General features: G+C 45.1%; 2 protein-coding genes across 2 annotated transcripts in view; both read right to left on the bottom strand.

Annotated features, from left to right (window-relative positions):
- Positions 1-5547, bottom strand: part of rasef (RAS and EF-hand domain containing) — a 41861-nt gene extending 36314 nt beyond the window's left edge. The window contains exon 1 of the mRNA XM_041900289.2: positions 4463-5547. Within this exon, the coding sequence (XP_041756223.2) occupies positions 4463-4794 (332 nt within the window). The 5' untranslated portion in view covers positions 4795-5547. The remainder of the gene's footprint in view (positions 1-4462) is intronic.
- A 71-nt stretch (positions 5548-5618) lies between these two features.
- Positions 5619-26389, bottom strand: LOC121584418. Its single transcript, XM_041900288.1, has 14 exons — positions 26344-26389; positions 24079-25481; positions 23776-23914; positions 22824-22936; positions 20805-20863; positions 18847-18988; positions 18485-18648; positions 18190-18344; positions 17959-18036; positions 17664-17853; positions 17349-17476; positions 17039-17155; positions 6158-6265; positions 5619-5832 (listed from the first exon to the last, which is right to left on the bottom strand). The coding sequence occupies exons 2-14, from the start codon at positions 25040-25042 to the stop codon at positions 5736-5738; spliced, it is 2454 nt and encodes an 817-aa protein (XP_041756222.1). The 5' UTR covers positions 25043-25481; positions 26344-26389; the 3' UTR covers positions 5619-5735.
- Between the last annotated feature and the right edge of the window lie 409 nt (positions 26390-26798).

Genomic DNA, 26798 nt, shown 5'->3' on the forward strand with positions numbered 1-26798 from the left:
TGCAAATGTACTTAGACTATAGTATTTCAACAACTCTTCTCTTCCAACTTGTTAGGCAATCATACAGTGCCTTCAGAAAGTATTCAGACCCCTTGACTTTAAAAAAAAAAAAATTACGTTACAGCCTTATTCTAAAATGGATTAAATAAATAAAAATCCTCAGCAATCTACACACAATACCCCATAATTACAAAGCAAAAACAGGTTTTTAGAAATTTTTGCAAATGTATTAAAAATAAAAAACAGAAATACCTTATTTACACAAGTATTCAGACCCTTTGCTATGAGACTCGAAATTGAACTCAGGTGCATCCTGTTTCCATTGATCATCCTTGAGATGTTTCTACAACTTGATTGGAGTCCACTTGTGGTAAATTCAATTGATAGGACATGATTTGGAAAGGCACACACCTGTCTATATAAGATCCCACAGTTGACAGTGCATGTCAGAGCAAAGACCAAGGCATGAGGTCGAAGGAATTGTCCGTAGAGCTCCGAGACAGGATTGTGTCGAGTCACAGATCTGGGGAAGAGTACCAAAACATTTCTGCAGCATTGAAGGTCCCCAAGAACAGAGTGGCCTCCATCATTCTTAAATGGAAGACACTTGAAACCACCAAGACTCTTCCTAGAGCTGGCCGCCCGGCCAAACTGAGCAATCGGGGGAGAATGGACTTGGTCAGGGAGGTGACCAAGGACCCGATGGTCACTCTGACAGAGCTCTAGAGTTCCTCTGTGGAGATGGGAGAACCTTCCAGAAGGACAACCATCTCTGCAGCACTCCACCAATCAGGCCTTTATGGTAGAGTGGCCAGACGGAAGTCATTCCTCAGTAAAAGGCACATGACAGCCCACTTGGAGTTTGCCAAAAGGCACCTAAAGGACTCTCAGAACATGAGAAACAAGATTATCTGGTCTGATGAAACCAAGATTGAAGTCTTTGGCCGGAATGCCAAGCGTCACGTCTGGAGGAAACCTGGCACCATCCCTACGGTGAAGCATGGGGGTGGCAGCATCATGCTGTGGGGATGTTTTTCAGCGGCAGGGACTGGGAGACTAGTCAGGATCGAGGCAAAGATGAACGGAGCAAAGTACAGAGAGATCCTTGATGAAAACCTGCTCCAGAGCGCTTAGGACCTCAGACTGGGATGAAGGTTGAACCTTCCAACAGGACAACGACCTAAGCACACAGCCAAGACAACGCAGGAGTGGCTTCGGGACACATCTCTGAATGTCCTTGAGTGGCCCAGCCAGAGCCTCGACTTGAACCCGATCGAACATCTCTGAAGAGATCTGAAAATAGCTGTGCAGCAACACTCTCCATCCAACCTGACAGAGCTTAAGAGTATCTGCAGAGAAGAATGGGAGAAACTCACCAAATAAAGGTGTGCCAAGCTCGTAGCATCATACCCTAGAAGACTCAAGGCTATAATCGCTGCCAAAAATGCTTCAACAAAATTCTTTTTTTAAAAATACATTTGCAAAAATGTCTAAAAACCTATTTTTGCTCTGTTATTATGGGGCATTGTGTGTAGATTGATGAGGGGGGAAAGGGAGAAGGAGGCCGTGCTTACCGAGATGCATGCTGGCCATTTCGGAGTGAAGTGCATTATTGCAAAAATCAACCAAGCTTCTTCTGAGGTGGACAGCTGGGCAAGTGAAATAACCTTTAGTTTATTAATTACATTCTATTATATCTGAAATTATTATAATTTCAATGAATGTCATATCAGAGAGCACACAATGTTTTAATTTGTCTCGCCTGCCAGAAGTTTGAGAGGGCGAAGACTGTGGCGCCGGAGTTGAAGCTCATCAAAGTTGTTTCACCATGGCACATGATCGGTAAGTGTCCCAATTCAAATTTTGCCCTGATAAGTTGTTTTGTAATGGTTGCTTTAGTTGACCACATCAGAGGTGTGTGTGTGTGTGTGTGAGAGTCAGTATCCTTATAAATATGAAAATGTGCGTACTGTATGATACAGATACGGGTAAGAATAAAGTAATCTTCTCTCTCACACTTTAAATGTTAGGGGTGGACCTCATCAGACCACTTAATATGTTAGGGGTGGACCTCATCTGACCACTTAATATGTTAGGGGTGGACCTCATCGGACCACTTAATATGTTAGGGGTGGACCTCATCTGACCACTTAATATGTTAGGGGTGGACCTCATCGGACCACTTAATATGTTAGGGGTGGACCTCATCAGACCACTTAATATGTTAGGGGTGGACCTCATCAGACCACTTAATATGTTAGGGGTGGACCTCATCAGACCACTTTATCTGTTAGGGGTGGACCTCATCAGACCACTTTATCTGTTAGGGGTGGACCTCATCAGACCACTTTATATGTTAGGGGTGGACTTCATCGGACCACTTTAAATGTTAGAGGTGGACCTCATCGGACCCTTCACGAAATCCAGGAATGGCAACAGCTGGTGTCTGACGGCGACCGATCACTTTACCAAGTGGGTGGAGGCAATTCCCATTAAGGTCAGTAAAGGAAGAGTACGTTCTTAACTCTAAATTCCCTTCTGTAACCCATTAAAAAGGGTGCTTGGAACCAAAAATAGAATTTTAGTTTTGTATGATACCCATCAAGGACAAGCCTGGCGAGGCCACATCCAAGATGATGATGGACATCTTCAACCCACAGTTCACCCATGATTGACTTAGTAATGTTGTTTGTCTTTTGCTATTTTTGTATAATGTACTTTAAGATCACTGAAACCCCACCTGATGTGGTGGAAGTTGTCGAACCAGATCAGAACGCCTTCGAGGACCGAGAAGGATGTGGAGGTTGAGAAGGATGTGGAGGTTTTTGACCAGGTGAAAATGATTGTCCGCTGATAATTTATTTTCTGGCCCTCCAAGAGATATGTAAGAAATGTATTTGTAACATGAAATATAATTGCATTTATTCCTGTTATCAACCAAGATGAGACTGAACATGGACAAGGCTCCAGGAGAAACAGAAGGAGAGCCACCGGAGCAGAATCAAGAAGGGGACCAAGTGCTTCGACATCCGGGCGAATGACTTGGCTTGGAAGAAGGACGAAAGGAAGGCGAGACCTGGGAAACCTTGCTGCTCTTTCGCTCCTAGCTGGGGTCACCATCTGTTAAGGTGAATATAAAAAATCTCAGATAATAACTATTTACATTTGCACACAAAATAACCTGGAGCTAGTTTTAGTTTCCCTAACACTGATATTTTTCATACTGGGCACATAATATATATGTGAGATACACAGATTAACTAAAAACACTAGCACTGCAAACACTCAGAACAAAGAGAACAGCAGTGCCTGGACTTTGCAGTCTCCCTCTTAAAGTCAAAATCTGTGAAAATAAATGAATGACACAACTGTACCAAAAAATATCAACGTTTATGTATTAAAATCTTAAATATTGCCAGGTTGGTTTTCACAGCTGTTTCACAGGGTGTTCATTATTGTAAGTTGTAAGGTATCCTTTGATGGTATTTATTTGTTCCACATTATTCGTTGTTGTTTCCTTGGACCTACAACAGATACATATATATTCAACCACAAGGGTGTACTAATAAGCTATGCGAGATAGAAAAACATGAATCATAATAGAGGACTACTGAAATTATATTATTTCAGTGTAGACAAAGGAAGGGCAGGTTAAAATAAGAACATGACAGCCAGACAAGCCAGTGTATGAATCAAACGTATTTGCATATGAATGGAGTGGAAATTAGCTGACTTCGTGATCTGTAAAGTAATTAACTTTAATGTGTCAAGCAGATTACACGTTTTATTTGCCATTTCCAGAAACGTAGCAACGTTTAAGACATGGATTTCATGTTGTAATGTTAACAAGGTACCCAAAAGTAGTTTGAAGTAATGTTTTCATTTTATTAGCTAAACAAAACTTGTTTAAACAGCTAAATTGTCACGGAAATCAGCCTTGTTTGCATAGCGATGATGAAAAGAACGTCATTTAGGCTGTAATGACCTCCAAAATTCGAATCATTAGGTCATCACACCGTTGATATAGCAACGGACGGTAATAGTTTATCAAATCCCAATGTGATGCAGAGGGGGACACTTTTTGGTCGGGGGACATTATTTGGCATGACATGCCCCAGTAAGGTTTCGTGGCCCCCCCTCCGAACACCCAGTTTTATAGCTAATATCATGCTTTTCTACACATTTTGCCACAAGGCTGAGAGAAAATGGTGCAGTTTTACAGCTAACTTCCTGTAATTCTATTTTTTTTTGCCATGGGTTATGATGTGTTCATATGCTATCATTTGCAAAAAATTTCTTTTTTGGGTTGCAGGCCCCCCCCCCCCTCTCCCTATTGGTTACACACACTGAAAAAGTACATTGAAACTGTTTTATGCATACATTCCTATATGACAATATGTAAAGCAAAAGTTTTTTTAATTAGCCTATACATTTTTTTTTTGCAATGTGATCCATACTTGACCTGGGTATGAATTTGGCATGGTCCCCTAGTCGGGTCTGGAAATCTTCCCAGGCTGGAGAGGAGTGTTCCCAGCTCTCGCTCTCCATGTTCCCGTCATACACTTGCTCCGAGATCCCGTGGAAGCCGCTAATGAACTCCGCTAGATTGATTGTCCCGTCTCTGTCCTTGTCCAGTTTAGAGAATATGTGCTCTCTCTCCGTCTGTGGAACATTGAGCTCTGAGCAGATTTTGATGAACTCGTTTTTTTCAATCTGTCCAGAATTATCCTCATCACAAGCGTGAAAGAGCGAACACAGACTCTCCCGGTCCGTACTCATGCCTGGTAACGACATGGTTAAGTCCAGAATGGAAATCCCCAGCAACGAACCACGCAGACACCACCTTTGGAAAGACCACTATGGCCAATAACAATAAAGCAACGTTTTTAACCAATTAAATTCCTTTTACCACCATTTTACGAACTTCAAGTCAGAGGTTTTTATCCAAGTCTTTCAACACTGTCAAACAACTTATCGAGGCCCAGAAAAACAAAAATATAGTTGTTCATTAACAAAAATATAGTTGTTCATTCTCTCCAGGAGGACTTCGACTGCCTTGGGCTAACGGTATTAATGTGTCGTCCTTCGTCCTAGTGTCATTTATCAAGTCTTGTGTCGTCCTCTTTGCGGTGCTGTGACAGTCACCTTGCCGCGGGTCTCTTGCCAGGTGCAAGGGTGGTGAGAGGTGGGGCGCGTACGGCTGCTGACGCGGCGTACCTACTTTAGCACTCTCTTGTGTCGGCCTCTCAACTTCGAGAAGAACAGTCACAAAACAAACAAGAACTGGGCGTCCGGCCAAGCGCAGTTACATAATTACCTGTAATATGTTGAATAAATGAAACACAAAAACTTAAAAAACGGTGTTTCCATAGAGATTGTCTAGAAGACCAAGACCCCTTTCTGTCTGGCTGCTAGATAATGAGAAACTTTCACTAACAATCAGCATGTAAAAATAAATTTAAAATGATCTACAAAATATTTGTACCTTGACTAGATAGATGTAATTTGGATGAAGCTTGCCTGATAACACATCATCTTATGAAGGAGGTGATGGAAGGCGGGCCCTTGACACACTTGTGCTGTGGGGACCTTACATGCTTCTTTAATATCACACAGGCTGTATTTACAAAGTGTTTAATTTGATTTGAGTCATGCCTCTGTGGTAACTGTGGAGGAGTTTGTCAGATGTGTTACCAATTTCAACAAAAAAGTGTGTCTGTGTCTGTGTGTGTGTATCAAGTCAGCGGGTAGAGTTTAACAGTGGGGTTGATGTCTCTGATCTCCTTCTCAGTAGGGATGTAGGCACAGCCGTAGAGATGCAGTAGTTTCAACCTAGAGAGAGAGAGAGAGAGAGAGAGAGAGAGGGAGAGAAGGAGAGAGGGAGAGGGAGAGAGGGAGAGAGAGAGAGAGAGAGGGAGAGAGAGAGAGGGAGAGAGACCTATTAAAATTCCCTGAACAGAAATCAACAGAAAACTGACATTTCTAAGGGTTGTTGATTTTTCCTCTCAATCTATCTGCTAATCACTTTGTGTGTTATGCCTCCGGGGTTTCCCAAGGTACAGATTTAGGATCAGCTTCCCTTCCCCAATACTAGCCTTAGCCATTAGTGGGGAAAACCACCCTACATCGTTGACATGCGTGTGTGCTTTAATTTTACCGTTTGCACCGCCTGCTGAGGTTGTGGATGGCCTCTGGGCTGATCTGGCAGAAGCTCAGTTTGACAGTGTGAAGGTGAGTGCTGCAGTAGTTTGCCAACAGGCTCACCCTGTCAGGGACACACACACACAGCCAAGAAGAAGTCAAGAATGTCAGAAGCATGGAAGACGCAAGCATTAGAAATCAACCCTGCAAGCTTCTGCATGACTGTGAGTGCAGTGTACAGATGTAGGATCTTAATTTGATAACTTTTGTTGCTGAGAATTATTTTGTTGCAAAGCAGGAAATGCAAACTTGTAGTGTTTTTGACTTTTTAATATCAAATCAAATCAAATTGTCTTTGCCACATGGGCCGAATACAACAGGTGTAGACCTTACAGTGAAAGGCTTACTTACAAGCCCTTAACCAACAATACAGTTTACAGAAAAATAAGTGTTAAGTAAAAAATAGATAAGTAAAAAATAAAATAAAACAATTTTTAAAGAGCAGCAGTAAAATAAAATAACAGTAGGGAGGCTATATACAGGAGTTACCTGTACAGAGTCAATGTGCGGGGGCACCGGTTAGTTGAGGTAATTGAGGTAATATGTACATGTGGGTAGATTTAAAGTGACTATGCATAGATAATAAACAGAGTAGCAGCAGCGTAAAAGAGGGGGTGGGGTGGGGTGGGGGGGACAATGCAAATAGTCTGGGTAGCCATGATTAGCTGTTCAGGAGTCTTATGACTTGGGGGTAGAAGCTGTTAAGAAAACTTTTGGACCTAGACTTGGTGCTCCAGTACCGCTTGCCGTGCAGTAGCAGAGAGAACAGTCTATGACTAGGGTGGCTGGAGTCTTTGATAATTTCTAGGGCCTTCCTCTGACACCGCCTGGTATAGAGGTCCTGGATGGCAGGAAGCTTGACCCCAGTGATGTACTTGGCCGTACGCACTACCCTCTGTAGTGCCTTGCGGTCGGAGGCCGAGCAGTTGCCATGAAAGGCAGAGATGCAACCAGTCAAGATGCTCTCGATGGTGCAGCTGTATAACTTTTTGAGGATCTGAGGACCCATGCCAAATCTTTTCAGTCTCTTGAGGGGGAATAGGTTTTGTCGTGCCCTCTTCACGACTGTCTTGGTGTATTTGGACCATGGTAGTTTGTTGGTGATGTGGACACCAAGGAACTTAAAGCTCTCAACATGAGAAGGCTTTTAAAGTTTGTAATTTCCACTATGAAATTTCAGACTTGATTTGCCCTAACCAAAAATGTATAAACCCCTACAAAAATGTCCATTAATTATAATCCACATAATAATTCACATTTCCTGTTGCTGCATGATTATTTTCCTGCTGTAGCAAACTGGCTCAAATTAAGATCCTACATCTATAAATTGTGTGTGTGTGTGCAGGGCCATAGATGCCTGTGAGGACACAGAGGCCCGGACCTGGGTAATTAAAAAAAAATAAAAAAAAATATATATATATATATATATATAATTTTTTTTTTGTTAAGGAACTCAGTCAGGTTCTCAACTTACTGTTGAGAGTTAGAATAGTAGAATACACAAGTTTCAATTTCGAAACTTGGTTGTGCATCAGGAGCTTTCCTCTTGTTATATGTCACTCACTGACAGTCACTCAATTAGCCCATCTCAGTAAAAAAAAAAGAAAAGATTGTAAATTAGTCAGCTATCTAAACTTGAAGTAATCATGGGCGAATTACCGACAGGGCATGCAGGGCACGTGGCCAGGGGCCAGTGGTGGAAAAAAAGTGCCCAATTGTCATACTTCAGTAAAAGTAAAGATACCCTAATAGAAAATGACTCAAGTAAAAGTCACCCAGTAAAATACTACTTGAGTAAAAGTCTAAAAGTATTTGGTTTTAAATATACTTAAGTATCAAAAGTAAATGTAATTGCTAAAATATACAGTGCATTCGGAAAGTATTCAGACCCCTTTACTTTTTCCACATTTTGTTACGTTACAGCCTTATTCTAAAATTGATTAAATTGTGTTTTTCCTCATCAATCTACACACAATACCCCATAATGACAAAGCGAAAACAGATTTTTAGACATTTTTGCAAATGTATTACAAATAAAATCAGAAATACCTTATTTACATAAGTACATGAGACCCTTTGCTATGAGACTTGAAATTGAGCTCAGGTGCATCCTGTTTCCATTGAACATCCTTGAGATGTTTCTATAACTTGATTGGAGTCCACCTGTTGGAGATTCAATTGATTGGACTTGATTTGGAAAGGCACACACCAGTCTATATAAGGTTCCACAGTTGACAGTGCATGTCAGAGTAAAAACCAAGCCATGAGGTCGAAGGAATTGTTTGTAGAGCTCCGAGACAGGATTGTGTCGAGGCACAGATCTGGGGAAGGGTACCAAAAAATTTCTGCAGCATTGAAGGTCCCCAAGAACACAGTGGCCTCCATCATTCCTAAATGGAAGAAATTTGGAACCACCAAGACTATTCCTAGTTCTTGCCCCACGGCCAAACTGAGCAATCAGGGAAGAAGGGCCTTGGTCAGGGAGGTGACCAAGAACCTGATTGTCACTCTGACAGTGCTCCAGAGTTCCTCTGTGGAGATGGGAGAACCTTCCAGAAGGAGCGCTCCACCAATCAGGCCTTTATGGTAGAGTGGCCAGACGGAAGCCACTCCTCAGTAAAAGGCACATGACAGCCCGCTTGGAGTTTGCCAAAAGTAACCTAAAGACTGACCATGATAAACAAGATTCCCTGGTCTGATGAAACCAAGATTGAACTCTTTGGCCTGAATGCCAAGCGTCACGTCTGGAGGAAACTTGGCAACATCCCTACGGTGAAGCATGGGGGTGGCAGCATCATGATGTGGGGATGTTTTTCGACGGCAGGGACTGGGAGACCAGTTAGGATCGAGGGAAAGATGAACGGAGCAAAGTACAGAGAGATCATTGATGAAAACCTGCTCCAGAGCGCTCAGGGCCTCAGACTGGGGCGAAGGTTAACCTTCCAACAGAGCTTGAGAGGATCTGCAGAGAAGAATGGGAGTAACTCCCCAAATACAAGTGTGCCAAGCTTGTAGCGTTATACCCAAGAAGACTCGAGGCTGTAATCGCTGCCAAAGGTGCTTCAACAAAGTACTGAATAAAGGGTCTGAATACTTATGTAAATGTCATATTTCAGTTACATTATTTTTATAAATGTGCCAAAATTAAAAAAACAAACAGTTTTTGCCTTGTCTTTATGGGGTATTGTGTGTAGATTGATGAGGGGAAAAAACTATTTAATCCATTTTAGAATAAGGCTGTAACGTAACAAAATGTGGAAAAAGTCAAGGGGTCTGAATTCTTTCCGATAGCACTGTACTTAAGTATCAAAAGTAAAAGTATAAATAATTTCAAATTCTTTAAATTAAGCCAACCAGACGGCACGTTCTTCTTGTTTTTGAAATGTACGGATTGCCAGGGGCTATCTCCAACACTCAGACATAATTTACAAACTAAGCATTACGTAAAAATGTATGCACGCATGACTGTAAGTCGCTTTGGATAAAAGCGTCTGCTAAATGGCATATTATTTTTATTATTATTATTTAGTGGGTCCACCAGATCAGAGCCAGTAGGGATGACCAGGGATGTTCTCTTGATAAGTGTGTGAATTTGACCATTTTCCTGTCCTGCTAAGCATTCAAAATGTAAACGAGTACTTTTGGGTGTCAGGGAAAATGTATGGAGTAAAAAGTACATTATTTTCTTTAGGAATGTAGTGGAGTATAAGTATAAGTTGTCATAATATAAACGGTAAAGTAAATTACAGATACCCCCAAAAAACAACTTATGTAATACTTTAAAGTATTTTTATTAAGTACTTTTTTCCACTGCCCGGGACCCTTACCTCCAGGGGGGTCCCATTGATTTTGTTAGTCACTCTCAAATATCATATTAACAAAGCATAAGTCATGCCAAAATGTGTAAAATTGCAGGAGATTTGCTGTAAAACGGCCCAAAAAAAATATTTATGGAAAGCACATTTGTTTACCTTTTGTTAATAAAATACTTTTTTCTGCTAATAGATCATACGTTTTCAATTATAGTTTTTAATCCCGGTGCTGAGGTAGTGTGAACGAAGCTACAGCAACCAATGTGACAATGGCTGGGGTCATTTTTTCCAAATAGCATTTTAGAGTTTTTAAATTGAATAGAAATGCAGTAAATGAACTTTAACTTTCTTAAAATGTCCCTGGCTACGGCCCTCTGTGTGTGGGCACGTGTGTGTGTGTGTATGTCAAATCAAATCAAATGTTATTGGTCACATAAACATATTTAGCAGATTTGATTGCGGGTGTAGCAAAATGCGTGTGTTCCTAGCTCCAACAGTGCAGTAGTATCTAACAATATGTGTGGTTCGTGCTTTCAGTTTTACACGAATGCTGCCATCTATCCACGGTTTCTGGTTTGGGTAGGTTTTAATAGACACCGTGGGAACAACATCCCCTATACACTTCCGTGTCCGTGTAAACATCAATGTTATTCTCTGAGGCTACCCAGAAAATATCTCAGTCCGCGTGATCAAAACAATCTTGAAGCATGGATTCCGATTGTTCAGACCAGCGTTGAATAGACCTTAGCACGGGTACTTCCTGTTTGAGTTTCTGCCTATATGAAGGGAGGAACAAAATGGAGTCATGATCTGATTTGCCGAAGGGAGGGCAGGGGAGGGCCTTGTAGGCGTTTTGAAAAGGCGAGTAGTAGTGATCTAATGTTTTTCCAAAGCGAGTACTACAGTCAATGTGTTGATAGAACTTCGGTAGCGTTTTCCAAAAATTTGCTTTGTTAAAATCCCCAGCTACAATAAAAGCGGCCTCAGGATATGTGGTTTCCAGTTTGCATAAAGTCCAGTGTAGTTCCTTGAGGGCCGTCGTGGTATCGGCTTGAGGGGGAATATACACGGCTGTGACTATAACCGAAGAGAATTCTCTTGGGAGGTAATACGGTCGGCATTTGATTGTGAGGTATTCTAGGTTGTGTGAACAAAAGGACTTGAGTTCCTGTACGTTATCACAATCACACCATGAGTAGTTAATCATGAAACATACACCCCCGCCTTTCTTCTTCCCGGAGAGTTCATTATTCCTGTCTGCGCGATGAACTGAGAACCCAGCTGGCTGTATGGACGGGGACAGTATATCCCGAGAGAGCCATGATTCTGTGAAACAGAGTATGTTACAGTCCCTGATGTCTCTCTGGAAGGAGATCCTCGCCCTGAGCTTGTCTACTTTATTGTCCAGAGACTGAACATTAGCGAGTTATATACTTGGAAGCGGAGGATGGTGTGCCTGCCTCCTGAGTCGGACTAGAAGTCCACTCCTGTCACGGATTCTGCCGAGGCTGCTCCTCCTCCTTGCTCGGGCAGGCTTCGGCGTTCGTCGTCCCCGGAGTACTAGCTACTGCCGTTCGATGTTATCGGTGTTTGTTTAGTTTTGTCTGTATTGTTTACACCTGTTCGTCATTATGTTAATTGTTTCCCTTATAATTACCCCTGTCTCTCATCTGTACTTTGTGTGTGATTGTTTTCCCCTTCACGGTTGTCTATTTTGTGAGCGGGTTATTTCCTCCCTGCGTGGAGTTATTTTCTGTGTCCTTTTGGATCCTTTTCGTATTAAAAGTACGTATCCGAGAGTTCTGTGTCCTGCGCCTGACTTCGTTTACCGCATCTCACAGACAGTCAGAATCACACACCTTACCATGGAGTCAGCAGGAGCGACGGCACCGACTGGATCACTCGAGGAGCGCGTCCTACAACAGGCAGCGATGCTCCAAAATCTTGGTGCCGCTATGGATAACGTTATGAACACTTTGGGACGATGGGAGAGAGGAGGTTTGCCCACACCTCCTCCAACGATACCACCACCATCGGCTACTCATATCGTCTCACATCCGGAGTCCAGTGGGATTCGGCTCTCGCTCCCGAGGGCTTATGATGGCACCGCAGCCGGGTGTCAGGGTTTCCTGCTCCAGGTGGAACTTTACCTGGCAACCATTCACCCGGCACCCTCGGGATACGAGAGCGTGTCCGCCCTCATCTCCTGTCTGTCCGGCAAGGCACTGGAGTGGGCCAACGCCCGAGTGGGGAGGGATAGACGCCGCTACTGTGAACTATGCGGAGTTCACCCGCCGCTTCAGGGCATTGTTCGATCATCCCCCGGAGGGGAAGGCGGCGGGTGAGCGTCTATTCCACCTCAGACAGGGGAGGAGGAGCGCGCAGGAATTCACACTGGACTTCCGGACTCTGGCTGCCAATTCGGGATGGAATGAGAGGGCCCTCATCGACCACTACAGATGCAGCCTGAGGGAGGACGTTTGTCGAGAGCTGGCCTGCAGGGACACCAACCTAAGCTTCGATCAGCTGGTGGACATGTCGATTCGCTTGGATACCCTGTTGGCTACCCGCGGACGTCCAGCGCTGGGGCCGTCCATTCCATCCCCCAGCACCTCCGAGGCCGAGCCCTATGGAGCTCGGGGGTGCTGGTAGTAGGGAGGCCAGGAAGGAGGCTGTCCCCTGCACCAACTGTGGAAGCCGAGGACACACGGCGGTTCGGTGCTGTGAAGGGGGGGTCTCCTCGGATTCGAGGCAGCAGGCAGCGCACTGATGAGTCATTCCCGGTGAGTAAGGTCCCAACTCACCCAGAGCTCTCTGCTGTTCATATGTGTATCCAAGTGATGTTTCCAGAAGTTTCTTCTTACTCCCAGCATAAGGCGCTAGTCGATTCAGGCGCAGCTGGGAATTATATTGATCGCCATTTCTCATATAAGTTAGGGATCCCTATATTACCAGTCGATGTGCCCTTCCCTATCCATGCCCTAGATAGCCGGCCTTTGGGGTCGGGATTGATTAGGGAGGTCACAGCGCCACTGAAGATGAAAACGCAGAAGGGTCATGAGGAGACTATACAGTTGTATTTAATTGACTCTCTCATGCGTTTCCAGTGGTGTTGGGACTTCCCTGGTTAATATCTCATGACCCCAACATTTCATGGCAACAGAGGGCTCTCAAGGGATGGTCTGATCAGTGTGTGGGGCGGTGTGTAGGTGTTTCCGTAGGGGCAACGACGGTGGAGAGTCCGAACCAAATGCCCACAATGCACATTTCTCCTGAGTATGCCGATTTGGCAAGCGCCTTCTGTAAGAAGAAGGCGACTCAATTACCACCTCATCGACAGGGGGATTGTGCGATAGACCTCCAGGTTGGCGCGGCGCTCCCTCGCAGCCATGTGTATCCTCTGTCTCAGGAGGAGACGGCTGCTATGGAGACATACGTCGCCGAATCCTTGAGACAGGGATACATACGGCCTTCCACTTCTCCTCGTCCTCAAGTTTCTTTTTGTGAAGAAGAAGGATGGGGATTTACGCCCGTGTATTGATTACCGTGGTCTCAATCAGATCACTATTAAATACAGCTATCCTCTCCCTCTGATTGCTAGTATGACGGAGTCATTACACGGGGCGCTTCTTCACAAAATTGGATCTCAGGAGCGCTTACAACCTGGTGCGCATTCGGGAGGGAGATGAGTGGAAAACAGCCTTCAGTACCACCTCGGGTCACTATGAGTACCTCGTCATGCCATACGGTCTAATGAATGCTCCTTCAGTCTTCCAATCATTTGTAGACGAGATTTTCCGGGATCTGCATGGACAGGGGGTAGTGGTGTATATTGATGACATTCTGATATACTCCGCTACACGTACCGAGCATGTGTCCCTGGTATGTCGGGTGCTGGGTAGACTGTTGGAGCATGATCTGTATGTGAAGGCAGAGAAATGTCTGTTTTTCCAGGAGTCCATCTCCTTCCTGGGACACCGGTTGTCTGCGTCAGGGGTGGAGATGGAGATTGACCGCGTTTCAGCCGTGCGTAATTGGCAACTCCAACTACAGTAAAGGAGGTGCAGCGGTTTTTGGGTTTTGCCAATTACTACCGGAGGTTTATCCGGGGTTTTGGACAGGTAGCGGCTCCCATTACCTCCCTGCTAAAGGGGGGCTCGGTGCGTTTGCAGTGGTCGGCTGAGGCGGACAGGGCGTTTAGTCATTTGAAGGACCTGTTCACCTCAGCTCCGGTGCTGGCACATCTGGATCCCTCTTTGGCGTTCCAAGTCGAGGTGGATGCGTCCGAGGCGGGGATCGGTGCTATACTGTCTCAGCGCTCGGGCACGCCTCCAAAACTCCGCCCCTGTGCTTTCTATTCTAAGAAGCTCAGTCCGGCGGAGCGCAATTATGACGTGGGGGACAGGGAGCTGCTAGCTGTGGTCCAGGCCCTGAAGGTGTGGAGACATTGGCTTGAGGGGGCTAACCACCCTTTTCTCATTCTGACTGACCATCGTAACCTGGAGTACATCCGGGCAGCGAAGAGACTGAACCCTCGTCAGGCTAGGTGGGCCATGTTTCTGGCCCGGTTTGTCTTTAAGATCACGTATATCCCCGGGTCACAGAACGTTAAGGCAGACGCCCTGTCCCGACGATATGACACAGAGGAGAGGTCCATTGAGCCCACTCCCATGCTACCGGAGTCTTGTCTCGTGGCACCGGTGGTGTGGGAGGTCGACACGAAATCGAGCGGGCGTCATGACAGACCCTTCTCCCCAGAGTGTCCAGAGGGACGGAGGTACGTGCCGCTCGAGGTCCGTGACCGACTGATTTATTGGGCTCACACGTCACCCTCCTCTTGTCATCCTGGTATTGGTTGGACGGTGCACTGTCTTAGCGGGAAGTACTGGTGGCCCACCTTAGCTAAGGACGTGAGAGTTTACGTTTCTTCCTGCTCGGTGTGCGCCCAGTGTAAGGCGCTTAGACACCTGCCCAGGGGGAAGTTACAACCTCTCCCCGTTCCACAACGGCCGTGGTCTCACCTGTCGGTGGATTTTGTCATGGACCTTCCCCCCTCCCAGGGGAATACCACGATCTTGGTCGTTGTGGATCGGTTTTCTAATGCCTGCCGTCTCATCCCTATGCCAGGTCTTCCTACAGCCCTACAAACGGCCGAAACCCTGTTTACTCACGTTTTCCGGCACTACGGGGTGCCTGAGGATATAGTGTCTGATCGGGTCCCCAGTTCACCTCTAGAGTGTGGAGGGCGTTCATGGAACGTTTGGAAGCTGGGCCGGCGGTTTGTGGGGCCATTTAAAGTCCTGAGGAGATTGAACGAGGTATGTTATAGGTTACAGCTGCCTGTTAATTATCGCATTAACCCCTCGTTCCATGTGTCTCTCCTCAGGCCGTTGGTAGCTGGTCCACTCCAGGAGAATGAGGTACGAGAGGCCCCTCCGCCCCCACTAGACATCGAAGGGGCTCCGGCGTACTCAGTCCGTTCCATCGTGGATTCGAGGCGTCGGATGGGGGGTCTGCAGTATCTCGTGGAGTGGGAAGGGTACGGTCCGGAGGAACGGTGCTGGGTCCCTAGGAGGGACATCCTAGATCCCTCCCTGTTGACAGAGTTCCACCGGAGTCACCCAACTCGCCCTGCTCTGCGTCCTCCTGGCCGTCCCCGAGGTGGACAGGTGTCTAGGACGTGACAACTCCGAATATGTCTTCTTCGCCGGCGCTGTCTTGGAGCAGCCTCTGGGATAAGTTAAATTGCCCTTGGGGTACGAACAAAGAATCCAATTCAGGAAAGTCGTATTCCTGGTCGTAATGCTGGTGAGTTACCGCCGCTCTGATATCCAAAAGTTATTTCCGGCTGTATGTAATAACACAAAAAACGTGCTGGGCTAATAATGTAACAAATTACACACAAAAAAAACGAAATACTGCAAAGTTGCTTAGGAGCTAGAAGCAGAGCTGCCATGTCTGTCAGCACCATCTGTGTGTGTGTGCGTGCGTGCATACCTTTGTAGATGTGTATGTTCTGTATGTGTGTATGTTGTCTCTAACTCTTTCACCATGGTGAAGGTGTGGTTGCTGGGCAGCAGGGAAGAGTTCTCCTGGCATACAGATACGTCACGGTTCAGAGGCCAAGCTGTGTGGCCAGTGACCATGGTGATGCTCTCTGTGCTCGGATAATGAGTGACCTCAGTGACCTTCCTGTACCCATAGAGCCCTGATGGAGTGGTTACGGTCATGGATGAGTGCAGAGTGGGCAGTGTAGTTAAAGTGCGTGGTCATGTGATCATCGGGCGGTCATGATGTATTGGTGAAGCCTCTAAGCTAAAAGCAGTGGTCAGAGTTTAATCATTGTTTTAAAGCAGTGTGGTCAACAAACAAACAAACTGTTACAGTGACCACTGTGCGGTCATTAAAGTATCTAGTAGTTTGTTGCTAGTGAGTGACCAATCCCTTTTATAGTGTACTGATGAATGGAAGAATCCAATCAACAAAAGGAATTTGTTGTGTGTTAACAAAGTTACGGCAACCAGTTAACGTGCAGGTTGAGTCAGGGTATGTGATGTATGTAATGTATTATAGTGTCCCTGTAACATAGTCTCTGTCCCAAATGGCACCATATTCCCTATATAGTGCACTACCAGAACCCTATTGACCCCAGGAAGAGTAGCTGCTGCTTCTGCAAAAGCTAATGGGGATCCTAATAAACACATTATAAAAGTAGTGCACTATAAATGGAATAGAGTGCCATTTAAGATGTACCGATAGTGTAGCCTACCCTCTGTTCCCTGTGGGGGTGGAGCTCAGAGTCATTAACCTATCCTCTGTTCTCGGTGTGGGTGGAGCTCAGGTCCATTAACTACCCTCTGTTCCCTGTGGCGGTGGAGCTCAGGTCCATTAACCTACCCTCTGTTCCCTGTGGTGGTGGAGCTCAGGTCCATTAACTACCCTCTGTTCCCTGTGGCGGTGGAGCTCAGGTCCATTAACCTACCCTCTGTTCCCTGTGGTGGTGGAGCTCAGGTCCATTAACCTACCCTCTGTTCCCGGTGGCGGTGGAGCTCAGGTCCAGGTGCTGCAGGCGTCGACAGGCCACAGCTACAGCCTTAACACCAGCATCACTCACCTTACTGCAGCCACTCACATCCAACAACCTGACACACACACACACACACACACACACACACACACACACACACACACACACATACATATACACACAGACATGCATACACACACCACACACACACACACACACACACGCGCGCGGGTGAAACAAGAGCGAATGACTGAGTGAATGAGTGACTGACTTACAGGCTGACTGTGTGAGTATATACAGTAGCATACCTGATGCGGGGGGCATGGGTGCTGATCTTGTGCAGGCTCATGTCAGTGACTCCAGGGCAGGAGCTGAGGGTCAGACTCTGGAGGTCAGGGCACTGCAGGAGGACCCGGTGAACTGTCTGATCACTCACCTATACAGAATAGGTGGGATGAACATCAATGACTACTAAGCACCAAATGCCACACACACACACACACACACACACACATACAAATGCACATACACACACACACACACACACACACACACACACACACACACACACACACACACACACACACACACACACACACACACACACACACACACACACTTACTGCGTGCAGTCCAGTCAGGTTAAGGGAGTGAAGGCGTTTGAGTCGTGACGTCACCAGGGTCAGACAAGGGTGAGTGACCTTAGGGATCTGGCCGATGTTCAGAGTCTCCAGCCCAGGACACAACTCTGACACTGTGTTCAGACAGGAGGGACTGATAGACAGGCAGCCAAACACCTCCAACCTGCGCAGACTGGTACACACACATTACAATAAACTAAGATACAAGTTACCACACGCACACACACAAACACACATCAAAGTACAAAATCCTTTTCCACACTATATTGCAACTCACCTGTCTCTACATCTTATGAAGAGGGCATTCAAGGCTTCATCTGTAACTTGGCAACCATTGAGAACAACAGTCTTCAGTCTGCAGACAGAGTCATAAGCCATGTTATTTATGTTATCTGAAAGCCCTGTTAAACGCATATCATTATGTAACAACGTCAAACTGTGATATCACCAAATGTGATCATTTTTACATGAACCATGTATTAGTGATGTTAATGGCACTACGGCCTACCCATGGCAGGTGTCAGTCAGTGCTTTGATGCCTGTGTCAGTCGCTCCGCTCCAGCTGACGTCCACACATGTCATGTGATCACAGTGTTGAGCACTCAGAGTCAGCACCAGGTCACCATGGAGACCAGGCCCACTGCAGCTTGTCACACTCAGCTCCTGTAGCCAATGAACAGGTCTCACAACTGGCCGAAAACAACAGTGTTTTTGTTTCCTTCACATTATTACAGTTCTAGATCTCTTTCTGTACAACACAGTAGTGCACTAAGTTGGTACTGTAGGTGACGGGTTAACTCTACCTCCAGAGAGGCTTGACTTAGTTTGAAAAACTCCTCTAGCCCGCCCGGGGTGATTGACAGTCCGCTGCACCTGTAGATAGTTAGGTTTCGAGGATTACGCCCGCCCACACTGCTCAGCCATTGGTCAGTTAAAGATGAGCTGTTCTCCACACTAACAACCTGCCCTAAAGAGAAATACAGTTTGAAAGAATTAAACATTTTTACTTTGATTTACGTTTATGGGTATACTGTTGTGTGTGTGTGTGATGTCACAGCTCTGGTTAACTCCTGTTTCTCCAGGGAGTCTTACTAGGGGACAGCTGGGGACAGAGGAAGACACACACACCTCACTCACTTGTTAATTCACTTCCTCAGAGACTTACATAGTGTGTGGTCATTGGCCAGTCGGAATAGGTGGAGGCAGACCTGGGCCACTGTAGACAGATCTCTGTGTGGCAGGAGTGACAGTATGGACACCCATACTTCATCAGGGAGAGACAGCCACTGTACACAGCCCCCTACAGGCTGGGGGGAGAGAGTGGATTCTACTGATTACTCAACGCACACACCAGTACACTACACTCAACACACACAACCCAGACTTACAGTCAAAAGTTTGGACACACCTACTCATTCAAGGGTTTTTCTTTATTTTGACTATTTTCTACATTGTAGAATAATAGTGAAGACATCAAAACTATGAAATAACACATATGGAATCATGTAGCAACCAAAAAAAGTGTTGATGACAGCTTTTCACACTCTTGACATTCTCTCAACCAGCTTCATGGGGTAGTCACCTGGAATGCATTTCAATTAACAGGTGTGCCTTGTTAAAAGTTAATTTGTGGAATTTCTTTCTTTCTTTCTTAATGCGTTTGAGCCAATCAGCTGTGTTGTGACAAGGCAGGGGGTGGTATACAGAAGATAGACCGATTTAGTAAAAGACCAAGTGCATTTTATGGCAAGAACAGCTCAAATAAGCAAAGAGAAACGATATGAGGACCGCCACAGGAAAGGAAGACCCAGAGTTACCTTTGCTGCAGAGGATAAATTCATTAGAGTTAACTGCACCTCAGATTGCAGCCCAAATAAATGCTTCACAGAGTTCAAGTAACAGACACATCTCAACATCAACTGTTCAGAGGAGACTGCGTGAATCAGGCCTTCATGGTCGAATTGCTGCAAAGAAACCACTACTAAAGGACACCAAGAAGAAGAAGAGACTTGCTTGGGCCAAGAAACACGAGCAATGGACATTAGACCGGTGGAAATCTGTCCTTTGGTCTGATGAGTCCAAATATGAGATTTTTGGTTCCAACCGCCATGTCTTTGTCAGACGCAGAGTAGGTGAACGGATGATCTCCGCATGTGTGGTTCCCACCGTGAAGCATGGAGGAGGAGGTGTGATGGTGTGGGGGTGCTTTGCTGGTGACACTGTCAGTGATTTATTTAGAATTCAAGGCACACTTAACCAGCATGGCTACCACAGCATTCTGCAGCGATACGCCATCCCATCTGGTTTGCGCTTAGTGGGACTATAATTTGTTTTTCAACAGGACAATGACCCAACACACCTCCAGGCTGTGTAAGGGCTATTTTACCAAGAAGGAGAGTGACGGTGCTGCATCAGATGACCTAGCCTCCACAATCACCCGACCTCAACCCAATTTTATTTTACCTTTATTTAACTAGGCAAGTCAGTTAAGAACAAATTCTTATTTACAATGACAGCCTACGTCGGCCAAACCCGGAAGACGCCCTATGGGACTCCCATTCACGGCCGGTTGTGATACAGCCTGGAATCGAACCAGGGAGTCTGTAGTGACGCCTCAAGCACTGAGGTGCAGTGCCTTAGACCACTGAGATGCAGTGCCTTAGACCACTGCGCCACTCGGGAGCCCAACTGAGATGGTTTGGGAAGAGTTGGACCGCAGAGTGAAGGAAAAGCAGCCAACAAGTGCTCAGCATATGTGGGAACTCCTTCAAGACTGTTGGAAAAGCATTCCTCATGAATCTGGTTGAGAGAATGCCAAGAGTGTGCAAAGCTGTCATCAAGGCAAAGGTTGGCTACTTTGAATTATCTAAAATATAAAATAAAATTTGATTTGTTTAACACTTTTTTGGTGACAACATGATTCCATATGTGTTATTTCATAGTTTTGATGTCTTCACTATTATTCTACAATGTAGAAAATAGTAAAAAATTAACAAAAACTCTTGAATGAGTAGGTGTGTCCAAACTTTTGACTGGTACTGTACATAACCAGTGCTCAGCTGTTTGACTGTTTAGTGGTCAGAAATGAAATACAGTACTTTGAAGGATAGAAATGCATCTTACTGCCAGTTTGAGAGCCCTGGTCACAGGAATATTGGTTGCATTGGTATTCACAGCAGTGCCTAAAGATATACAAAATGCTTTAAATCAGGCATGTGTGATACAGATACAAAACATCATACCAGTTATTAGCTTCTCCATCATTTTTTTAAATTTTTTAAAATGTGTGGAGATTTGTGTGTGTGTGTTAGTATTTGTGTCGCTGTGTTTGTGTGTTTGTGTGTGTCTGTGTTAGTGTTATTTTCCCCAGCAAGAAAATCTAAAATGTCGCTCAAACAGAAGGGGGAACTAACAAATAGTCACTGAACAACAACCAAAATGAAACAGGTGGGGTTTTAGGAGGGGTTCGGAAAGACACTCTTGGGCGTGTCCACTGAAAGTTGACTAGCAACAACAACTGGAACCTAAAAGACACCCACCATGAGCGCCCACTAAACTTGTCCAAGAAGAGGCAAACAAAAGGAAAAACCCCAGACCAAACTTAAAGACAGGAAGTAAACCAAAAAGTGGAGCAAAATGAAAACAGATAAAGGATTTGTTTGTCTAGGAATAGGGAGCGCCAACTAGCGGTTGACCCTCCACATCTCTCAAGACAACTGGAGCACTGGGCCAGCCACTCTTAAATAGCACCTGGGCCAGCACAGGTGAAACACCTTCCCACTAAAGCTATGGCAACCAGGACAGGTGTAACACATACTGACTAACGAGGTGACACCAATCAGTGTGCCCTACGTGCTAACGAGCTATACGTGCTGAAGAACAACCTCTAAACATACATGGAAAAACCTAAACCTGTAACAGTTAGTGTGTGTGTGTCTGTGTGTGTATGTCTGTCTGTCTGTCTGTGTGTGTCTATGTCTGTCTGTGTGTCTGTGTCTGTGTGTGTGTGTGTGTGTGTGTGTGTGTGTGTGTGTGTCTGTCTGTGTGTCTCTGTGTGTGTGTGTGTGTGTGTGTGTGTGTGTGTGTGTGGATGTGTTTAACTATTATTGTAGAACCAGAAGTCCCCACGAGAATAGTAAACGAACAAACATTTGACCAACTGGGGACATTTTGTTGGTCCCAATGGGGTCAGATGCAATTTCTAGGGGTTTAGGGTTAAGGTTAGAATTAGTGTTAGAATTACGTTAAGGGTTAGGATTAGGAGCTAGGGTTAGCTTTAGGGTTATGGTTAGGAGCTAGGGTTAGGTTTAGGTTTAGGGTTAGGGTTAAGGTTAGGTTTTTGGGTTAAGGTTAGGGTTAAGGTTAGGGTAAGGGTAAGAGTACGGGTTAGGTTAGGGGTTAGGGAAAATAGGATTTTGAATGGGACTGAATTGTTTGTCCCCACAAGGTTAGCTGTACAAGACTGTGTGTGTATGTGTCTGTGTGTGTGTATGTGTGTGTGTCTGTGTTTGTATGTGTGTGTGTGTGTGTGTGTGTGTGTGTGTGTGTGTGTGTGTGTGTGTGTGTGTGTGTGTGTGTGTGTGTGTGTGTGTGTGTGTGTGTGTGTGTGTGTGTGTGTGTGTGTGTGTGTGCGAGTGCGAGTGTAATCTCGCTCTCATTCTGTCTAAATCCGTGAAGTCTTATGACTATTGCGAGGTTGTGAGGGGCTAAATTAATTTCAAACCAAGATCTTGGATTTCCCCAAAAAACATATGATGCATTATGTGACTTCTTCAACCTTTTGTGTACTGTATTCTGGATTCTTGTATAACTTTGCTCTCTAAGAAACTGGGTTCTGTAATAATTGGTGACTACTTGGAGTTATAACAATACTGGTTTAATTAACTTGTTTATTAATTACTGTGGTAATGACACTTTATACTTGATAAAGGGTTTAGTTAGACTAGTTTATAGACTGTTTATTCATTTATAGATTGTTTATGAACCAGTGATTATTTAACTTATGAGTTAACTGTATACTACAGATAAAAAAAGTATATATAAACTAAGATTTGATATAGTATAAAGTTTTCCACATACATTATAATGTGAATCAGTGGACATATAGTAATCTAGTGTATGAGTTGTCTCTGCTGTGCTCACCCAGAGGGAGTTGAAGTGCTGTTGGTGGTCTGGGTCCAGAGCAGGAATGTTCAGTTGGGGACGTCCATTTAGACACTACACCTGTTGAGTGGGGTCTACTGGGGAGCTGGGACCTGGAGCCAACGGAGGGCGATGTCAGTGACAGTTCATCTAATCTGTCTGGCTGCAGTATCTCTAGAGGTCAGGCTATGGGTGTATTCACTAGGAACCAAATGGAAGCAAATGGGCCAAAAGGGGGAGGGACTAACCTGAACTTGTCCAATAAGAAATGCCCGTTAACGCTGCAGAACATTGTCTGTTTGCTATGTTGTGCACTAATGAATACACCCACGCTGCTGTCTTTCTGTGTGCAGGTGCAGTCCTGCTGATAGACTACAGAGGGCAGTGTGACTCCCTATGAGTGTGACACTTGCCACAGGGCAGCCTCCAGTGGTCTTAGTGGAACGAAAAAGGTGCCAGTACTCACTAGAATAAAATAAAAACATACAATTGTTGTGCCATTTCGCAGACATTTTTCTCCAAGGCGACTTACAGTCATGTGTGCGTACATTTTTGTTTACGTATGGTGGTCCCGGGAATCACATGCACAAGTACAGTAAAATGTCTTTCTTTTCCGTCCAGTACTGCGCCATCTTTTAGCTGTCCTGGCGTTGCAAGAGCCATACACTACCAACTGAGCTACAGAGGCCCACCATATAGACGTAAGTAGACTAGTAACTCATGAAAGATGTTACCGTGGCAGCACTTCTCATGATAAATGTTACCGTGGCAGCACTTCTCATGATAGATGTTACCGTGGCAGCACTTCTCATAATAAATGTTACCACGGCAGCACTTCTCATGATAGATGTTTAGATGTTACCGTGGCAGCTCTTCTCATGATAGATGTTACCGTGGCAGCACTTCTCATGATAGACGTTACCGTGGCAGCATTTCTCATGATAGATGTTACCGTGGCAGCACTTCTCCGTGAGTGAAGGATGACCAGGAGAGGCTTGACCTTTCCCAGAACCTCCAGGAATGACCGCAACCTCTGACACGAGCCTGACCCCTGACACCAGGTTGACCTCCGCTGCTCTTGGGCTGCAACACTGACCAAAGACAAACAAACAACACACACCCAGAAATATTATGGCAGAGTCTCTTTACATTGCAAAGAGCTGTATGTAATGAGTGTGTACGTCATCGGTAGGTAAAGTATGTATGCTGTTTTATATCATGTCTGAATAGGATGTTGGTCCTCTATTAGAGATACCTCTGCCGTTCTTCACTTCTGAACTCTTCAATGGTGCACGTCTCCCCTCATTGTGGATGTCCTGATGGACATGTTGCTTAGCAACCACCAGCTCAGCAGGAGTACTCAGGGGTCGCTCAGAGGGGTCAGCCCTTTGGTCAGCAGGTAGGGTCATGACATCCGCAGGTAGGGTCATGACATCAGCAGGGAGGGTCATGACATCAGCAGGTAGGGTCATGATGTCTGCAGGTAGGGTCATGACGTCAACGGGTAGGGTCATGACGTCAGCAGATAGGGTCATGACGTCAGCAGGTAGGGTCATGAGGTCCGCAGGTGCTTGGTTCTGCTCCGTTCTGAGGTGATCCAAACGGGACACACACAGCAGATACTCCTCATACACACTCAGGCCCTCTGACACCCGGCCGTTGGCTCCCCAATCTAGACGTTCACCCTCGAGTGCGACTCTAGAGGATCCATAAGGTATGATACTACTGGTTCCCTCAAGGCCTGTTTTTGGGTCCTCCTCCTCCGCCACCGCCTTCTCCTCTTCGTGTTCCTGCATTCCCAAAACTCTGTCCTCTCTCTCTCCACAACCCCCATCGCTTGATATGAGGTCACGGGATCTGGATAAAGGACCATACCCAGGCAACCATTGGATAGTGTCCACTGAGGAGCAACAAGTTGTAACGGTACTGTCTCTGTCTCTTAGGCTCCCACTGATGGAAACGCCATCTCTCGCCACAGGATGAGGAGCTATTGGTTTGTGGATAGTCTGTTCTGCCTGAGGGTTGTCTAGACCAAGGAAACGTGGTTGGTCATTGGTATCCTCTTTTGGCCCAGAGGACAGGACCAGCTCCTTGTGCCCAGGGCTCTCTCTAAACTCAGGCCCAGAAAACACACGACCACCTGGGGTGTGGGAGAGAGCGTGGCAGGGCAGTGGGGTGGTGTATGGAAGCCCAGTCAGAGGCTCTGATTTGTCCACCATATTTTCTCTCACACTTCTGCTTCTGACAAGATTGTGAAAGGTTCCAAGGATCGAGACAGCAGCTCTTCCACTAACCTCGAATCGAGGTGCAGCTGAAGTAGAGTACAAACACGGGGAGGTAGGTGCAGCTCTCGTTGGTCTGCTGAGATTGTGCCCATCCTGACTTGTCCCAAGGAAACTCTTAGCCCAGTCCAACACATGGCGTAGCTTCTGTTGCTCAGTGAGGACTGAGTCCTCCAGGAGACCGGGATCCAGCTCCAGAGAACTCTCCCCACTAACACTCACTGCTAGATCCAGGACTCCTCTCTGACCCTCTGGTTACACCCTCTGACCCTGTGGCCACGCCCAGTATCATGTGAACTACAACGTCTGACCCTGTATCCATTCCCACTGTCCCATCCTTTCGCTGCTCCTCGTTGGCACTCCAATCATACCCATGCTGAAAATCGAAATTACAGAAAGTGAGATAAAATCAATGCACTAAAGCCTTGGTTGTAAGGCTGTAAACATACTGTATGCCATCTATGCACTTAAGTAAAATCAATGGAGTTGAAGGATGGGACTAATAACAACTAACAACTAATAACAACAAGATAACTAATGTAAAGCATACTGTGTCCATAATAAGTATATAGGTTATAGGTTGAGAGCTTTTGTGAAAGAGCACAGTTAGAAAGATATGGCATATAGAAGCAAACCGGATGGACATCATGAAAATGATCGGAGAGGTTGAGGGTAGAGGAAGTTCAGGAGTAAAAACAAACAAAATATAATTATTGTAAAATTGACTGTGTCCATAAAATGTATATAGTATGTATAAGCTGGAAGTAGAGGCCTAAGCATTGTTGTTCACTAGTTTACTCCAATTAGGGAAGGGGTGGTGAGGTTGGAAAGTAATAAAGGGAAATATATATATTTTTAAAGGATATGTATATGTATATGTATTTATATATATGTATGTGTATATGTATATGTATGTATGTATATGTATATATATATATATATATATATATATATATATATATATATATATATATATATATATATATATATTTGCGAGAAAAAAAACATATGGGGGATTGGAAGTCATGCAGACAATTACATTGACGGAAGTTACAATCTATCTGCAATATTAAAGCTGATCTACCACCTAAAACAAATAAAAAATAAAAAATATAACAAATGAACGGATCTGAAGTACAGACACCGAACTAGTAGCCTACACACATATTTAAATGAAAGCAGTTTGCCATATAAATGTTTACTTGTTGCTATCATTTGCTATAAGAATTGCTTCTTACCCAGAGGTCTCTCCACTCCAGTCCTTTCCAGTCCTTCAGCTGCTGCGCTGCTCACACAAACGTTGTTATAGAAACGACACAAATACTTACTCACCAAGGGAGACTGCATTGAGAGACGACCCACTACAGGGCTTGGCCAGTGTCTCCATAGCGACTAATGTAAATACAAATGTATAGCCTTATAGAAAAAGTAAATGCATGCTTTCAAAGCACAATGCCTTATAGTAAAAACAATATTGTTTCCACATTAATAATGCAGGCATAGTCGATCACATAAATATACCTACTCTGCGCTGCGGAGACTATGGACTGTGAAATCTAAGTGACACGTGAGGTCACTCTTTGACTATAATAGTTGATTGCAAGAGCACTGTGTGCTCACTTTTATACTGAGGCCTGTGCTCTTTATCGTTTTAGGTTACATAAGGTTCTTTATCTCACTTATTTCTGCCTTA

This window comes from Coregonus clupeaformis, chromosome 16 (assembly GCF_020615455.1).
Source record: "Coregonus clupeaformis isolate EN_2021a chromosome 16, ASM2061545v1, whole genome shotgun sequence".
Lineage (NCBI taxonomy): Eukaryota > Metazoa > Chordata > Actinopteri > Salmoniformes > Salmonidae > Coregonus > Coregonus clupeaformis.

Coding starts and splice junctions, on each gene's coding strand:
- LOC121584418 (XM_041900288.1), bottom strand. CDS start 25,042: ATGGTGGACAAATCAGAGCCTCTGACTGGGCTTCCATACACCACCCCA. Junction 17,854..17,958: donor TTCATAAGATGTAGAGACAG/GTGAGTTGCAAT, acceptor TGTGTGTACCAG/TCTGCGCAGGTTGGAGGTGT. Junction 6,266..17,038: donor ACCGCCACCGGGAACAGAGG/GTAGGTTAATGG, acceptor TGTCCCTGACAG/GGTGAGCCTGTTGGCAAACT.